An 18,658-nucleotide genomic window follows, 5' to 3' on the forward strand; every position below is an offset into this window, starting at 1 on the left:
TCACAACTTATTTTCACTAGTAATTAGTATTTGGTGTAACATTTTATAAAGAGTACATTTAATATAAGAATCGATACTTTTTACTTCATGTGCAATTGTGATCGATACTTGTATCGAGAAGTAAAAAACTGCGATCTGTCGATGCATCAGTGTATCATCCCACTGCTAGTCATCTGCATGTTCATCTATAAATTATTCTGTACCAGACAGAGACAATTAAGAAATATCCATCTTTACACAATGAAACCCTGTGAACCCTAATGTACTATTGTCCTGACAACAAATATCTGAAGTATTGAATCACAGGCACAAAGTCATAATACCCTGCATGTTACTGTACATAAGTTCTACCCTTGGGGGTTCTGTTCGAGAATAGGTCCCCAGTAACCTGTGCTTGTACGATGGAAATGGATCCGGTTGTCAGGTGACTGGGTAGATTGTCCAGCTGAGAATTTCGACTGATGGCATCATGATTAGCATGGCTTCCACCTATCATGCGGTTCATGTCGGCCACAACAGTAAGATCAGTTGATGTCGGCCTACTTATTGCAAAATTGAAAATTTAAATATTCAACAGTAACTACAGATTGATACCAAACTCAAAATCACTTTTACAAGAGCTCATTATAAATCAAACATAGCACTATGTTCATTAAGGGTTGTCTCCCTGTAATGGCCCAGAAAACAATGCACACTCCAGTCCCCGTACTAATATACTCCACAACTTTTCATAGGGGTAATCAGATATGTCATTCTATTAAAATTTATGACATATTATAAGAATCAGTTTTGTGTAGGGGGCACGTCGTCTAAGGCGCTGCTATTCACTGTGCAGAGTTGCGTCCCTTGACCACGCCAGAAACCTATGATTGTGGGTTCAAATCCCGGTTCACCCCGATTATGTTTCAAGGTTTGTCAGCACCATACCCGTGTTCATGGGTTTCACCGAAGTGGTAAATGTCTGAGACCTGAATCACATCAGGCTTTCTTCCCACGTCAAGCTGACACGCTGTGATATAACTGGAATACTGTTAAAAGCAGCGTTAAACCCAACTCACACACTCACTCAGTTTTGTGTATCATGGAAAGTTAAAAATATCCTTATCAAAAGTTGAGTAGTAGTAGTTATGACTGAATATTGCGAGCATAACCTTTGCTTAACTTCGTAGTATGCTGGAACTGGAATTGTCCTCCAAGTCAGGAAACTGAACTAAGGAGGGAGTTCCCTCAGGCCAATTATCAGTCCCCGAGAATTTGATTGAAGTAATTTAAAACCTCTTCGTTTGTCTTCTGACTCAATTTAATGATTGCCTTTTACACGGAGACAATGTCTTAGACCATTTACAGGGTTCACTCTAGGAATTTTCTGACATGGGTCCTTTATATGAAAATTTCAAATATTCAAGAGGTACACCCATACCACACAATGTTAAGATGCCCCATTGTATTAAAAAATGTGGGCCTTTTTTCAAATTTAGGGGCTTAAAGCACAAGGCCCCACCCTAGAATTATCCCTGCATTTACAACATTTAGATCAAGGCGGAAATGAACTCCAGATTGTGGAGCACAGTTGCTCTTAGTTTTTGCAAAAAGCATTTTCTTATTCATTTCAATGTCTATCAACCAACTGTAATGTTTTCAGCCTATTTGCTAAGGACATGTTCCACAGGCAAGTGACTTCTGATGTGATCCCTGCATGACATGATAGACGGTGTTTACATGACCCTCTACACGTCAGGGGTCTTGGTCAGTTCAAACTGCACGGTTGGAGATTTGGCCACAACGGAGAGGAACCTCATGTTTTTCATGGGGATGTCGAGGGTCCAGTAGAGACCGGGATATCGGATCAGCATGCTGTTGATGACCTGCACAAACTCCTTCATCAGCTCCTCAATGGCTGAGAACTCCAACCCTCGGACAAAGATTTTGACTAAATGTCCCTTGCCATGTTCATATTTCTTCATTAGCACTTGTTCATTGTAGGCAGTGGCAAACACTGCATCAGACCAGTCCGTGCGGGATAGAACCAGATCTTGGATCGATGCACTCATTTTCTGGAAGAGTCCAACTGGAAAATATAGGGGGAAGCTGTATATTACAGTCAGCTCTTTCTCGTTGTGTAGTGGAATCTTCCGCCACAGTTCACCAATGTCCTTGTCGCTGGTATCTGTGTTGTACCATGGGAGGACCATCAGTGGTCGGCAGAACAGGCGGCATGATGGGATGTCGGGCTCGGGCACAGCGTAGCAGAGGTCAAGCAGGGGAAGCAACTCTAGCAAGTCCTCAATCATGAGATTATCCATCTTTTGATAGAACCAGAAAGAGTTGAGAAGAGGCCGACACACCTGACCATGTTTGTGGAAGGACTCACGGACATCCTCAAACTCTTCTTCAGTAAGTCCTCCTTTACTACTGAAGATCTTATTTTTAGTGAAATCCATGAATTCTGTGATGTCATGTCTGTATAGGGATGCCAAAATGTCAACGAGTTTGAGAGGACAGTGGAACACAATTTCGGACAATCCAGTGACATCCTCGTACCACAACACATCCCCAACGTCATGGAGGTAGTGGATGCAGTCCTTCAGCTCCTTGCCCTGCAGCCTGAAGGTCTGCGCCATCTCCTCCACCTCATCCCACAGAAGGTACAGAGATCTCTTCTTCTTCAGCGTGCCACACAGTCTGTCCCAGTGGCCCGGAATGCTGCGCTGGGCATGAGGAAACAGGTCCTTGTCTATAGCCAGATGCTCGATCTCATCCACAAGGTCAGCTATTCCTTCAAGAGAGTCTGAGGAACTGATCACGGATACATCTGGGAGAATCCGAACCGGACATCCGCGCACCTCCTCCAGCTTGTTCTGACGGACACGGAGAAGCTTCAAGGCTGCTTCAGCCACATCATTGGCGGGGTCTGATGAAGTCCTGTTCAACGACTTTTCAACTTTGGCTTTTTCACTGAGCACTCTGTTCAGTTCATCAGTGACGCCTTTCATGTAATTTTTCAGTTGACTTTGAGCTGTATTTACTACATAACGTGCATATGTATTTTCTGCTGGTGTATTAGTCACTGGTCTCCCGGATACTGCTCTACCTGCATTCTTTTCGCAATCCTTCTGATCCTGGTCAGCTTCAGATCTTGCTGTATCTTGCTGAGTGACACCATCAGTTTCTTTACCGTTGTTGCTCTCTCTGATAGGTTCTTGGTCATTTCCTGCTGCTGTTGTCTCAGTCTCTGCAACCTCTTGTTCAGTTTTGACGGATTCATCTGTTTTCGTTCCCCCTTTTTCATCCTCTTCATCTTCTGTGACAGCGTTGACTTTGGTGGTAACATCATCTTTGATTGATTCTTCCTCTTTTGTACCAGTTTCTTCTTTGGGTAGTTCCTCAGACTCAGACTTTTGTGTCTTCTCAAGGTCAAGCAGTTGCTGTGATGTCTGTAGAAGGTCACACTGAGATGCTATTATCTTGACCACTGCTCCTGGAGCCTGTGTGTTGAGAAGATCAATCCACTGCCCAATTGCTCCATGGTAGTCCTCCTCTGTAAAAGAAGCACAGTTGTAGACCAGAAGAACAAGAGCCTTCGAATCAAGGAAGAGCGGCGTTGTAATCAGATAGGTGTCATCTCCACCGAAATCGTACAGCATGAACTCGACATTATTTTCGGTTTTCCACAGCATTGTCTGTAAGACTCTCGTTCTATCGTCAAGACCTTCAGTCAGACTAGACTTCTTGAGAGCCAGAAGATTGGCCAAGCAGGTCTTTCCGGACTGACTAGCACCAAGGAGAAGGATCTTCTGCCTCTGAAGGTTCTCCGTCTTGATGATGGCCAACTTCTTGAGGTAGTCATAGATGTGTTCTGGTTTCTCTGTCCTCCATACCTGGGGTGGAGGCTGTTCGAGGGGGTTCTTGTACAGCCAGAGTCCGTACTTCTTGTACTTCCTGTACGAGTGAGCGACCTTCAACTTGCTCAGTTGGAACAGCTTCATGGGCAACTGTCGGATGGAATTGTCTGTCAAATCCAGAGTTTCTAGTTCGGTGAGATCACAGATCTCGTTAGGTAATGACTGAATATCATTTTGAGCCAGTACCAACGTCTTCAGCTTGAAAAGTCCACGAATTTCTGGTGGCAGACGCCGGATTCTGTTACCAGCCATGTTGAGTTCCTCAAGGTTGCCAAGAAGTCCTATTGTGGGAGGGACCTTCTCAAACATATTTTGGCTCACTCGCAGTATTTGGAGACTTCGGAGGCGGCCTATGTCTTCTGGAAGGTTTAACATGAGGTTGTTGGACAGGTCCAGTACTGACAGATACTTCAGATTGTAGATGGACGTCGGGATGGTTTGTAAGAAGTTTCTGCACAGATAGAATTCCTTCAAGGCCAGATTATACACATCAGGCAAATTGTTCAGCTTTGTACTCTCAAGGTCAAGGCACTCAAGGGAAGGTAATTCAAACACTACAACTGGTATATGCTCCGATTTAATTTGTCCTTTTCTGAGTAGGTTTTCCATGTAGTCATCAACAACACCACAGAAACTTCTGTAGTTGATGGCCATTATTCTTAATTTTGGCATCTCAGGCAATGTTTCTGGCAGACTCTCGATCGAGTTGCCCCACAGAAGAATATCCTCCAGGTCCTGACAGAAAGCAATTTCCGGGGGCAACGATGAAATGTTCGTTTGTTGAAGATTGAGACGCTGAAGCCGAGTCAAATTCCCGATGTCAGGAAGAAGAACGTTTATCTTGTTCCGACTGATGTCAAGAAAGCGGAGACTTATGAGGCGCCATATTGCAGGAGGGACGAATGGCAGGTTGCATTCGGAGATCTTCAGCTCCTCGAGTCCGGTCAGCTGCTCCATCTCTGACGGCAGGCCGCCGAAGTCTTGAGGGCTGGTGCAGCGGATGCCGTTGCGGCTGAGGTCAAGTTTAGTCAGATGAGTCAGACGTCTGATATCCAGGGGGAGTGATCGCAAGTTGTTGGATGCCAGGCATAGTTCTCCAATATCTCGAGCTGGAATAAAAGAAATAACAATGTAAGAGGAAATCTGTTTTAATAGAAGCAGAACAAGGCTCATTTGAAGTCCCTTCATCTTTAAAAATGTTTCCCCCTTATTATCATATTTCAGTAGTTAGGATAAGAAAGTCGTTGTCCTTGTCACTGTCTGAATGTTCAAAGGTTAAGGGGGGCACGCATGGCTCAGTTGTCTAAGGCACCGCTATTCGCTGTGCAGAATTGCGTTCCTTGGGCACGGCAGAAACCTATGATTGTGGGTTCGAATCCCGGTTCGCCCAAATTATGTTTCTAGGTTTGTCAGCACCATACCCGTGCTCGTGGGTTTCACCGAAGTGGTAAACGTCTGAGACCTGCATCACTTCGGGCTTTCCTCCCACATTAAGCTGACACGCCGTGATATAACTGGAATACTGTTAAAAGCAGCGTTAAATCCAACTCACTCACTCACTCAAAGGTTAAAGAGTATTTGGGGGAGGAAAGACACAAGGCCCCCAGGACCTGCTTTGCTTCTAACAAGTAGCCACAAGGTTGGACAGATGATTCTACCTGCATCATCTAGGCTGACATGGGTGATACATTGATGGATACACACAGAGAGGAGAGCCGACATGGACTGGAATTGTTAGCCCTCACGCTAAACATAGGGGGTGGTCAGGTAGCCTAGTGGATAAAGCGTTCACTCGTCAGATCAAAGACCCGGGCTGATTCCCGTCATGGGTACAATGTGTGAAGCCCATTTCTGGTGTCCCCTGCTGTGATTTTGCTGGAATATGGCTAAAAGCGGCACAAAACCATACTCACTCACTCACCTAGGACCACTTAACTTGGTCATTGTACACTCAGATGACTTGACTTGTGTTGTGTATGATATTGATTACATTGAACCAACAGGGAGGTAGCTATTTCACATTGTACTAATTGTAACATGTTACCATGGTTACCTGTCAACTGTATGTAATGGAATTGTTACAATGGTTACCTGTCAACTGTATGTAATGGAATTGTTACAATGGTTACCTGTCAACAGTGAAGCGGGCACCGATGTCATTCCTTGCCCTGACATATCCACGACCTTCAGGCCCTTCTCGGTCAGGTCAGGGGTCTTCTGGGGAGTTGACCTCTGGCTCTTCAAAGATGATGACTTTCGGCTTGGTGGAGTTTTAGGTTTAGATTCTTTCTGGGGAGTCTTCTTCCCTTTGGGGGAAAGTTTTCTGTTCTTGTCTGCACTCTTGACACTTGGGGAAGTTCTGCGTTTCTGACTTGGAGAAGTCTTCCGTGAAGGTGTTGGACTTTTCTTGGAAGGAGATGGTGTACGCTTCCCTCGAGGAGGGGATGATGGAGTCGGACTCGCTTTAATCGATGGAGTCCGACCCCTCTGGGGGGACTTGTTTCTGTCAGCCATCTTGGGTTTCTGAAAAAAAGTTCAGTGTTATTTCTTTAATAATGAATGCTGTTATGAAATATGTTTGTTTTAGTTTGTTTATTTGTTGTTTAATGCAGCACTCAGCAATATTTCAGCAAAATGACGGCGGTCTGTAAATAAACGAGTCTGGACCAGACAATCCGGTGATTGACATCATGCGCATCGATCTACACAATAGGGATACGATGATATGCATCTTACTACAAGCATGGGTTGCTGAAAACCAATTCTAACCCGGAATCTCCAAGGGACCTTTCAGATTGAATGATACTTGACTTTCAGTTCAAGACACTTGAAGCATTTCTTAAAGATTTGCTAATTCCTCACCATTGGAAAGCTATGGATTCTATTTTGTCAGTGTTATGAAAACCTCAGAGAGACTTTGTTTCAATGTGTACTTGTACTGACCACTTTCACTGACCACTTTCACTCATTGCCTGCTCACGTCCACAGTGTAATGGGACACGCTTGCACTGATGTATAGAATGGGAACACTCACACAACTCAACAACATAATGCAAGGCACAGACGGAAGTATTGTATAATGAGAAGTTAAGGGGATTAAGCTTTGGATTATCCCACACACTGATTTACTGCTCACTGGGGGGATCAGGGGGAGTGGGGGACTACTAGGGCATGCTGTGAGAGTGGTAATCTCTCGTACACACCCCAGGGCATATATGTAATAAAACATTGACCTACATTCCACACCCATCCCCTTCTCAGCCTATACGCATCCCATTCTAGGAGTAATCTCTCAGACACCCCTCCCTCCCCAAAAGCATCTTTGTAATAAAACATTCGCCTCCATCCATACCCATCCCCCTCTCGGCTCAAGCAACCTATACACATTCCATTCTCAGCTCTAGGAGACTTGACTTGACCCTTCCTTAATACTCAGGGTTCATTTGTAGAATTATTTTATGTAATCTTGTACATACACAGCACTCCAAAAAATAACATGACATAGGGATGCTTGCCCAAGAAAATGAAAAAGCTAAAAACACCCTATTTCAGGTGTACTGGTATGACTGTCGTGCAGCCCCATCTACCAGCAGTAGCCCCATCTTCCAGCAGTAGCCCCATCTTCCAGCAGTAGCCCCATCTTCCAGCAGTAGCCCCATCCTCCAGCAGTAGCCCCATCTTCCAGCAGTAGCCCCATCTTCCAGCAGTAGCCCCATCTTCCAGCAGTAGCCATATCTACCAGCAGTAGCCCCATCTTCCAGCAGTAGCCCCATCTTCCAGCAGTAGCCCCATCTTCCAGCAGTAGCCCCATCTTCCAGCAGTAGCCCCATCTTCCAGCAGTAGCCCCATCTTCCAGCAGTAGCCCCATCCTCCAGCAGTAGCCCCATCTTCCAGCAGTAGACCCATCTTCCAGCAGTAGCCCCATCTACCAGCAGTAGCCCCATCTTCCAGCAGTAACCCCATCTACCAGCAGTAACCCCATCTTCCAGCAGTAGCCCCATCTTCCAGCAGTAGCCCCATCTTCCAGCAGTAGCCCCATCTTCCAGCAGTAACCCCATCTTCCAGCAGTAGCCCCATCTTCCAGCAGTAGCCCCATCTACCAGCAGTAGCCCCATCTTCCAGCAGTAGCCCCATCTTCCAGCAGTAGCCCCATCTTCCAGCAGTAGCCCCATCTTCCAGCAGTAGCCCCATCCTCCAGCAGTAGCCCCATCTTCCAGCAGTAGACCCATCTTCCAGCAGTAGCCCCATCTACCAGCAGTAGCCCCATCTTCCAGCAGTAACCCCATCTACCAGCAGTAACCCCATCTTCCAGCAGTAGCCCCATCTTCCAGCAGTAGCCCCATCTTCCAGCAGTAGCCCCATCTTCCAGCAGTAGCCCCATCTTCCAGCAGTAACCCCATCTACCAGCAGTAGCCCCATCTTCCAGCAGTAGCCCCATCTACCAGCAGTAGCCCCATCTACCAGCAGTAGCCCCATCTACCAGCAGTAGCCCCATCTTCCAGCAGTAGCCCCATCTACCAGCAGTAGCCCCATCTACCAGCAGTAGCCCCATCTACCAGCAGTAGCCCCATCTTCCAGCAGTAGCCCCATCTTCCAGCAGTAGCCCCATCTTCCAGCAGTAGACCCATCTTCCAGCAGTAGCCCCCCTTATTATTGCTTGTTAACTGTCTCACCTTCTGAAACCCACCCCACAATTTGACAAAACAGCCTCATGATGAGTGCTCCCTGCGTGACATCACCCGTCTAGTAACAGTTGTTATCAAGTTTTGTTTATTATACCCCGGGTATATAGTTATACCAAGGTTCTGTCTGTCCGTCTGTCCATCTGCCCGTCTGTCCTAAAACTTTGTCCGCACGATTTCTCTTAAACTATTCAGTGGATTCATCTCAAACTTAGTACATATAATCTGTGTCATATGGAGGGGTGCAGTCAAAAGAAAAAAATTGTTTTTATTCATTTTCCATTTTTTTATGAATTTTTCAAACCCTAACCCTATCCATTATTTAATTTGAAACTACTGACAAACTAGGCGGGTCGGGGGTATTCGTGAGCCACAGTCACTCTTGCCCTTGTTGTTTTTGTTATGGCTTAACAAAAGAAAATCAGTAGTAGTTAAATATTATGTTTATTTTGTTTGTTTGTTTATTTGTTGATTAGCGCAGCACTCAGCAATATTCCAGCTATATGACGGCAGTCTGTAAATAATCGCATCTGGACCATACAATCCAGTGACTGACATCATGAGCATCGATCCATGCAATCGGAATACGATGACATGCATCAACCAAGTCAGTGAGCCTGATCACCCGATCCCGTTAGTCGCCTCTTACGACAAGCATGTGTACACGTTACATATTAAAACACTTGATCGACAAATTTATTAGTCTCAGTGACTGAGAAAGGTCGGGAAAGACTTGACATAGACTCAATGAGTTTGGAGGGGACACGGGTGGCCCAGTCATCTTAGGCGCCGCGATTCGCTGTGCAGAGTTGCGTCCCTTGGGCACGCCAGAAACCTATGATTGTGGGTTCAAATCCTGGTTCGCCCCAATTTTGTTTCTAGGTTTGTCAGCACCATACCCGTGCTCGTGGGTTTCACCGAAATGGTAAACGTCTGAGACCTGCATCACTTCGGGCTTTCCTCCCACATTAAGCTGTCACGCTGTGATATAACTGGAATACTGTTAAAAGCGGCGTTAAATCCAACTCACCCAGCACTCACCTACGATGAGTTTAGATTTGAGACTTTACGGCAAAATAAATCATGTTTACTGTTTTCTGAGACTGTGTTAGTCTATGGGAGTCGGGGATCACAAGGGCGTTGACCAGACTTGGTTGCGAAAATAGGGTCACACAGTTCAATCTTACAGAGTGTATATGGAGGGAAAGACAAGCTTAGCACCATAACAGTTCAGATTAGGTACTTACCAGGTGTATTAGCTAGTTGGTAATTGGTAGGCATGGATAGGTCGTAAGGTTGATTATGGGTGACCAACTGGTAGGACTTTCTGATTTTCACTCTGATAGACTATTCTGTATCAGCTCCTCAGAATTTAACTGGAGTTTTACTACTAGTTAATGTGGGTTGGTTCCGGGGAGAATATTAATAGCAATCTCGTTTTCCTTTGATCAGGTGGGCATTTCTTCATTTTATTCAGGTGTGAAAAAACATGCAATTGTTTCCCATAATCCCTACATTTGAACAAAGTGTAAATCCAGAGATGTGTCAAGGATTCCACGCCCTTGAGAGGCAAATTTGGAAAAAAATAGTATTTTTTTCAAAATTAGGATTTTCTTAAATGTCCTTATTTTCGTAAATTCAGGGGTATGTTAATATTTAATTTGCTCTCTTGCACCAGCCCACCCACTCACTCACCCACTCACTCACCCACTCACTCACTCACTCACTCACTCACTCATCCACTCACTCACCCACCCACTCACTCACTCACTCACTCACTCACTCACTCACTCACTCACTCACTCACTCACTCACTCACTCACCCACTCACTCATCCACCCAGTATGCTGGCTGCGATGTGTGCATCTATGTGACCCTGAGTCGCTCACCTGTCGGAGGATTACTCTAGGAGCCACTGATGAAGATTATCCTTATAGGATTACATTCCTGTTAGGTTTTTACCAATCGTCGGAAATTAGCTCCTTTGTAAAGCTTCATTGGGTATTTACATGAGCTGTATTTATACATTTGAGTTTTTTATTTCATGCATGTGTTTCTGTACGCAAGTTAATTGTAATTAGGTTTTGAATATTATTGTGGGGGGATATTTCATGCAAATACGCTGCTTATCTGTAGCTCTGCTTGGGCCTCCCTCTAGATCTGCCTGTGGTCAGACAATATCAGTCTCTCCAGTGAAGCATGTCTGTAGCTCTGCTTGGGCCTCCCTCTGCATCTGCCTGTGGTCAGACAATATCAGTCTCTCCAGTGAAGCATGTCTGTAGCTCTCCTTGGGCCTTGATCTGGATCTGCCTGTGGTCACCCAATATTGGTCTTCCCAGTGAAGCATGTCTGTAGCTCTGCTTGGGCCTCCCTCTGGATCTGCCTGTGGTCAGACAATATCAGTCTCTCCAGTGAAGCATGTCTGTAGCTCTCCTTGGGTCTTGATCTGGATCTGCCTGTGGTCAGACAATATCAGTCTCTCCAGTGAAGCATGTCTGTAGCTCTCCTTGGGCCTTGATCTGGATCTGCCTGTGGTCAGACAATATCAGTCTCTCCAGTGAAGCATGTCTGTAGCTCTCCTTGGGTCTTGATCTGGATCTGCCTGTGGTCAGACAATATCAGTCTTTCCAGTGAAGCATGTCTGTTGCTCTCCTTGGGCCTTGATCTGGATCTGCCTGTGGTCAGACAATATCAGTCTCTCCAGTGAAGCATGTCTGTAGCTCTGCTTGGGCCTCCCTCTGGATCTGCCTGTGGTCAGACAATATCAGTCTCTCCAGTGAAGCATGTCTGTAGCTCTGCTTGGGCCTCCCTCTGGATCTGCCTGTGGTCAGACAATATTGGTCTTCCCAGTGAAGCGTGTCTGTAGCTCTGCTTGGGCCCCCATTGAAGCCGTCTGTGGTCACACAATATCAGTCTCTCCAGTGAAGCGTGGCAACAACCAGAATCCAACCAGCTCCTGCTGTGTCCTGCTGTGTATCCAATTTGTCCCTCTTGATTACTTACACATTGAACACACAGCAGTGTAATAAATCTTGCCAAGTTTTCCCTTCTTCATTGTGCTATAGAAATGAGTCGAGACTTTGTCCATTGTTTGATTATCGCCATCTTCCCGAGGCAAGTGAGTTAACTGACTATCAAAGTCCAGTTTCCACCTTTGCCGAACTAGGCTGGTATTATGGAGTTACATTTTGGCTGGACTAACGAGTCTATGCATAGTCCAATCAAAATCGCGCACCGAAATCGAAATCCGGTTTGTAAAGTGTCATGCAGATTTTGGTCGACTGCAGCATTTGCAAAACGTGCACTGCTAACTCGTTGTCAACAGATATTTTCTAAATCTATTCATGTTTTTAATCAAGGTGCTCACGTGATTTGATGCACTTCGCGATGTAAGACTCGTTTTATCACAATATAGATCATGATCAATCGATCAGATCGTCTTGACTGAGTGCCACCGTTTTGTTTGAAGCAAATGCAAGTGATACGAGAGTTTGAATCTGATTGGTCAGTAGGAGAGGCATAGAAAGGACATAACTCGCAATAGCCAAGGGTGGCGCTATGATCGAGCCAATTCCAGCCTAGTTCGGCAAGGGTGGAAACTGGACTTTTAAAGTCAGTTAACTCTCTTGCCTCGGGAAGATGGATTATCGCCAGACGATTCAGCACTATCTGAGCCAGCATGATGTTTGTGTCAGCAGACATTGGTCTCAAGGGATCGCGGTCTTCGTCAGCAAAGCCATTTCCAACATGAGGCTGCCAGAACGCCCATACTTTCACAGTCTTACAATGGACAACAGATTGTTTGTGTGTGTAAGAAGCCATTGAAGAGTTGATTTTCACAATGATCAGTTACTGTCTTGCCAATACCCCATATTGTATGCCGGAGGCCTCAAAGTTTAAGTTTTTACCAAGGAGCCATGTGGCTACAAGTATTTTTTTCCAGGTAGCCAGTGGTAAGATCAAGAAGTCAAGCCAATATTGTAGGTAGCCAAAGGCATTTGAAATTATCTTTTATCAAATAACTATTATATGTACAAGTCATAGCACTAGTCTTGGAATCGTATATTAGTGGAAACTACTTGAGTTTTGTTATTTGTGGCTCGGACAATGATGCAATTTATGTTACTAGATTATGTAGGTATATCCTTGCTTATCCAATAAACCATCAACTAACATAAAATACTAGTTGCATTAATATTGATGCATTTCGGTTCATTGTTGACTTTAGGAGGAATTATTTGCAAGTACAATCAGTAGCAGACATGTTTATTTTTGTGTCTACATATGTTTAGCAATAGAATTTATTCAGCACAAGATATTTTTGAAGGTAGTCATTTGGCTACTTCAGAATTTTAGACAGTAGACAAATTGAAATTTAGGTTGCATTGGCCACCGTTTTAGTCGCAAAATTGAGGCCTTATACCGGTCCAGGTGACTTCACTGCCATATTGTATACCGATCCAGGTGGCTTCACTGCCATATTGTATACCGGTCCAGGTCACTTCACTGCCGTATTGTATACCGGTCTAGGTGACGTCACTGCCATATTGTATACCGGTCCAGGTGACTTCACTGCCGTATTGTATACCGGTCTAGGTGACTTCACTGCCATATTGTATACCGGTCCAGGTCACTTCACTGCCGTATTGTATACCGGTCTAGGTGACTTCACTGCCATATTGTATACCGGTCCAGGTGACTTCACTGCCGTATTGTATACCGGTCTAGGTGACTTCACTGCCATATTGTATACCGGTCCAGGTGGCTTCACTGCCATATTGTATACCGGTCTAGGTGACTTCACTGCCATATTGTATACCGGTTCAGGTGACGTCACTGCCATATTGTATACCGGTCCAGGTGACTTCACTGCCATATTGTATACCGGTTCAGGTGACGTCACTGCCATATTGTATACCGGTCCAGGTGACTTCACTGCCATATTGTATACCGGTCCAGGTGACTTCACTGCCATATTGTATACCGGTCCAGGTGACTTCACTGCCATATTGTATACCGATCCAGGTGACTTCACTGCCATATTGTATACCGGTCCAGGTGACTTCACTGCCATATTGTATACCGATCCAGGTGACTTCACTGCCATATTGTATACAGGTCCAGGTGACTTCACTGCCATATTGTATACCGGTCCAGGTGACGTCACGGCCATATTGTATACCGGTCCAGGTCACTTCACTGCCATATTGTATACCGGTCCAGGTGACTTCACTGCCATATTGTATACCGGTCCAGGTGACTTCACTGCCATATTGTATACCGGTCCAGGTGACTTCACTGCTATATTGTATACCGGTCCAGGTGACGTCACTGCCATATTGTATACTGGTCCAGGTGACTTCACTGCCATATTGTATACCGGTCCAGATGACTTCACTGCCATATTGTATACCGGTCCAGGTGGCTTCATTGCCATATTGTATACCGGTCCAGGTGACTTCACTGCCATATTGTATACCGGTACAGGTGACTTCACTGCCATATTGTATACCTGGACAGGTGACTTCACTGCCATATTGTATACCGGTCCAGGTGACTTCACTGCCATATTGTATACCGGTCCAGGTGACTTCACTGCCATGTTGCAGGAGGAGTCCAACTCAACTCAAGTGTGGAGTAATATGGCAAGTCTAGATTGCCTCTGCTCTCAGGATGGTTCTGGGCTCCATTTGGATTTTTTTTCTATTTTGTAGAGATGTATTTTTATATGATATAACTTTATTTCTTTAACCCTGACAGTATTAAAGAAGTTGTTATCCATAAAAAAAAAAAAAATTGTGTCTATCTTGTTTATTTCTGGGGCTAAATGTCAGTCCATCTGGTCTGGGAGACCCCATGTTACTATTGAGGAGTTCCAAGCTCCATTAGTTGGGCATGCATCACCCCAAAATTATCTTCAACAATTCACAGTTGCTTTGGTAGGGTATACACCTTCAGTTGGCTACACCCGCCGGGGTATTGTCTGTTGGCTACACGGTTATATGTAGCTAGTTTATACCCGTCGGGGTATCGTTGTCCAGCTATACTGTCATCTGTAGCAAGTTATACCCGTCGGGGTATCGGTTGTCTGGCGTCAGACTACAGCCGACTGAAGGCGTATCTCAATTCTGTCACGTAGCACACCCTTAGTTAGCTTACCCATCGGGGTAAAGCAGTACCGTTCTATTTTGTCAACAATCAGTGTGCTACCGGCTCTACGAGAATCCCCAATCAACCCAAAAACAATAAATATTTTATTTTATCAGTTGCCTTATGTTGTCTTGTCCAAATCCGAGGAAATAAACTGTGAAAATCCATACCCCGTACCATGTAATCTGCATCCCCTGTAGCCTGTGGCCTGTGCCCACACAGCTATACCAACAACTCGCACAGTGAACAGAAAGCTGCCCTCAGTAGAAAAACCAATATTGACTATTTATTGACAATTATTGATTTATCTATTAAGAGAAATGTGACCCACCTGAGAACTGATTATATCGGCACAGCTCTTTCACTAGTATTGACTTAACATTACTGGAGCTGTGTGGCAGTTACTCCTGCGAAAGGGAAATGTATGCCTGCCTAATATCAGCTGTATGGCCGTGTTTGGGGAGAATGAAATTGAGACTTAAATTCATGACTTGGAACAAGAGGAATAAAGAGGAACTGTATGGAGTTTCATCGTACTCAGGGAAAATCTGTTTTGATCCAATATGGAGTGAGCGCCAGGCCTAATGGCTCACAGACCTCAATCCATTATGATCTCCTGGAACGTTTGCTCTAACTGTAGTTATTGAATGGATAAACATTAAGTACAGAAGGGGTTTGATAGTTTGTACTATATATCTGTACTATGAATCTTTTACCCAAAGTGGTAAACATCTGAGACCTACATCACTTTGGGCTTTCCTCCCACATTAAGCTGACATGCCGCGATATAACTGGAATAATGTTTAACCCCACTCACTCATTAACTTGCTCGCTCACTCACTCACTCACTCACTCACTCACTCACTCACTCACTCACTCACTCTTAGGTTTTTGTATTATCATTATACTCAACATTTGTTGTGAAGGTGGCTACTGTCTGCTACATTGACAAAAAAAAACTTTCCCTATACATTATATTTTTTATTTAGTGAAGTTAAATGTCATTTTTATTTTGTTCAAGTATAAGAATGTCAGCTAAGATATTAGTCAATGTCCTTTAAAAAATGCCAGAAAAATATATATTTAGAAAACCAGACTAATATTAATGATAACCGGCCAATTAAAAAGCATAATACTCCACACCACAGGGTGTGCTCAGCAAGCTCCTCACAGCGATAGTCCCTTCGCGGAGCTCTCTATACTATCGCTGCCACCAGTCAAAACTACCCACTGGCCCCAACCATGCTTGGAGTTGAACTCGCAACCGAATGACCGTTACGTTTACAAACAAGTGATGACTGTCGTGACGCCTAATACACTTACCGCTGCTAAATTACTTTCTTTGTTTGTCAATTTGAATTTCTATTTCATTAAAACTATCATCTTTAATATATATATAATAAGAATGTAAGGGAGAAGTTGGTTGATTTTCTGTTAAGTCTGCAATCCTGAACCAATCTGATTATTAAAACAACAAAGTAAATTCATCTGGAAAACATGGTCAGTCGTAAACCTTTTCAAATTGAACTATGATGGCATTCCCAAAGACATAAAGAAAAGTATAAACATTACTACATTTGGGGTTAGAGGGCAAATTTCAAAATTCTTGTAATGACCGCGCCCACACTGGTGGCAGCGATGTTACCGAGAATGTAACGAAGGTGTCACATGCTGGGAAGGAGCTTGCGTGCTCAGATCCCATGACATTATTTCCCTGATAACACATGACCCGTGAAAATTCCGGGGTAGAATAGGTCTTCAGCAACCCAAGGTAAAAGGTGACTCTGCTTGTCGTAAAAGGCGACTATCGGGATCGGGTGGTCAGGCTCGCTGACTTGCTTGATATCTTGTATCGGGCCCGTAGATCTTTTATAGGGCCCGTAGATCGTGTATCGGGCCCGTAGATCTTGTATCGGGCCCGTAGATCTTTTATAGGGCCGGTAGATCTTGTATCGGGCCCGTAGATCTTGTATCGGGCCCGTAGATCTTTTATAGGGCCCGTAGATCTTGTATCGGGCCCTTAGATCGTGTATCGGGCCCGTAGATCTTTTATAGGGCCTGTAGATCTTTTATAGGGCCCGTAGATCTTGTATCGGGCCCGTAGATCTTTTATAGGGCCGGTAGATCTTGTATCGGGCCCGTAGATCTTGTAACGGGCCTGTAGATCTTGTATCGGGCCTGTAGATCTTGTATCGGGCCTGTAGATCTTGTATCGGGCCTGTAGATCTTGTATCAGGCCCGTAGATCTTGTATCGGGCCCATAGATCTTTTATAGGGCCCGTAGTTTTGGGTCCCTGTGGCCTGCAGGTAATTTTTTGTGTATTTGTCACAATATGCTGCAGTTTTTTAAATGAGGGCCTGAAGTTAAATCAGTTCTGCAGCTTCTAAAGTGTGGGTCCTGATGGCAGTCTGGCAATATTTTTTTGTTCAAACACTGGACAGAATGTTACTATACTGTGGAGTTACTATACCGAATAGAATAGGTCTTAAGCAACCCATGCTTGCTGTAAAAGGTGACTATGCTTGTCGTAAAAGGCGACTAACAGGATCGGGTGGTCAGGCTCGCTGACTGGGCCGATGCAGGTCATCGATCCCAATTGCGTGGATCGATGCTCATGATGTCAGTCACTGGATTGTCTGGTCCAGACTGGATTATTTACAGACCGCCGTCATATAGCTGGAATATTGCTGAGTGTGGCGTTAAACAACAAACAAACAAACTATACCGAAGAGTTGCTATACTGTGGAGTTACCATACCGAAGAGTTACTATACTGTGAAGTTACTATACCGAAGAGTTACTATACTGTGAAGTTACTGTAATAAGGATTACCGTACTCACCTTGTGTCACAGGTCCTTGTGTTATCACTTATACTGCTTGCCTGTGTTGGTAGTCATGACACAAACTCACTGCCTCAGTCCCAGAACATTCAGCCTCCATACACCCTACGTTGTCATGTCCAGTACTGACAGTTATACCACAGCCCACAGTATAGCAACTTTGTCCAACAGGGTCCTCAAATATCCAAGAGACAAGGTCAGGCTGTGCTCCAATTCATGAATCTGTAATGGCATCGAAGCTAGGTCTGACCTGCTACAATCACAATTCAGGACCATTCAACTTTGGCCACAGGCCAGTGAAGTGATCCTAGCTCAATAGCCAAACTCCCTGATCATTAGCATGGGCAATTCAGTGCCTTTCAATGCTTAATCTTTACTACAATGGCTTAAGCTGGTAATGCTGAGTAGCAGAATAGAACCTTTGTATGTGTGCGCAAGATATAACTTGTTTGGAGATTCGGTGTAAGACTTGGCAATAGTACAGCTACTGATTTTATCTGTAATGAAGTCACTTGGTATAGCCCATTAAAGTTCTGTCAATTCACTATACAGCGATTTATTTACGGATAGATTTTCGTCGATAAAAGTATGTTTCTTGTGCCAAATTAATGTTATGTTTTAATAGAATTATTGTAGAATTTGTGAGTGTGAATAAATAAACTTTGCCATCATGGTTCCCTAAATGAGCGTTATAGCGAGGGAGGTACCCCAGGGTTTATCAGAGAGTCAAGTATGCCCCCGTTTCTAAGGTAAACAATCAGGTGTAAAAGAGCTTTCATGGTCTTTGCTTCCTTGTCACTGTCAGACGGAGATATGGGAAGATAGACTTGGATACAAGGTGTTGTTTACAGATGATCAATTCCTGTTGTTACTGGTGTGTTACGATATGGAGGCGTGGTACACTACCTGTATTCTGTGTGGTACAACTCGACACTGTGACATAGTTTAACTCTGGCAGCTGTAGCCTTCAACTCCTCTCAATCAATCACCCACTACAGCTATTTGTTTTCCATGAAGACATGAACATTTTGAGAGATAAATTTAATTTAAGAATTATTTTTTTATTTAGAGACAAGTTCTATA

General features: G+C 44.4%; 2 protein-coding genes across 2 annotated transcripts in view; one reads left to right on the forward strand and one right to left on the reverse strand.

Annotated features, from left to right (window-relative positions):
- The window catches only part of LOC139466757 (lipase maturation factor 2-like), a 56,109-nt gene that overhangs the window by 15,705 nt on the left and 21,746 nt on the right, over window positions 1-18,658 (forward strand). The gene's annotated exons all lie outside the window — the stretch shown is intronic.
- LOC139467107 (malignant fibrous histiocytoma-amplified sequence 1 homolog) lies at window positions 1,194-17,912 on the reverse strand. Its single transcript, XM_071248825.1, has 3 exons — window positions 17,576-17,912; window positions 6,032-6,425; window positions 1,194-5,011 (listed from the first exon to the last, which is right to left on the reverse strand). The coding sequence occupies exons 2-3, from the start codon at window positions 6,414-6,416 to the stop codon at window positions 1,728-1,730; spliced, it is 3,669 nt and encodes a 1,222-aa protein (XP_071104926.1). The 5' UTR covers window positions 6,417-6,425; window positions 17,576-17,912; the 3' UTR covers window positions 1,194-1,727.

The sequence above is a fragment of the Haliotis cracherodii genome, unplaced genomic scaffold (assembly GCF_022045235.1).
Source record: "Haliotis cracherodii isolate W230 unplaced genomic scaffold, xgHalCrac1.p SCAF_19, whole genome shotgun sequence".
Classification (NCBI taxonomy): Eukaryota; Metazoa; Mollusca; class Gastropoda; order Lepetellida; family Haliotidae; genus Haliotis; species Haliotis cracherodii.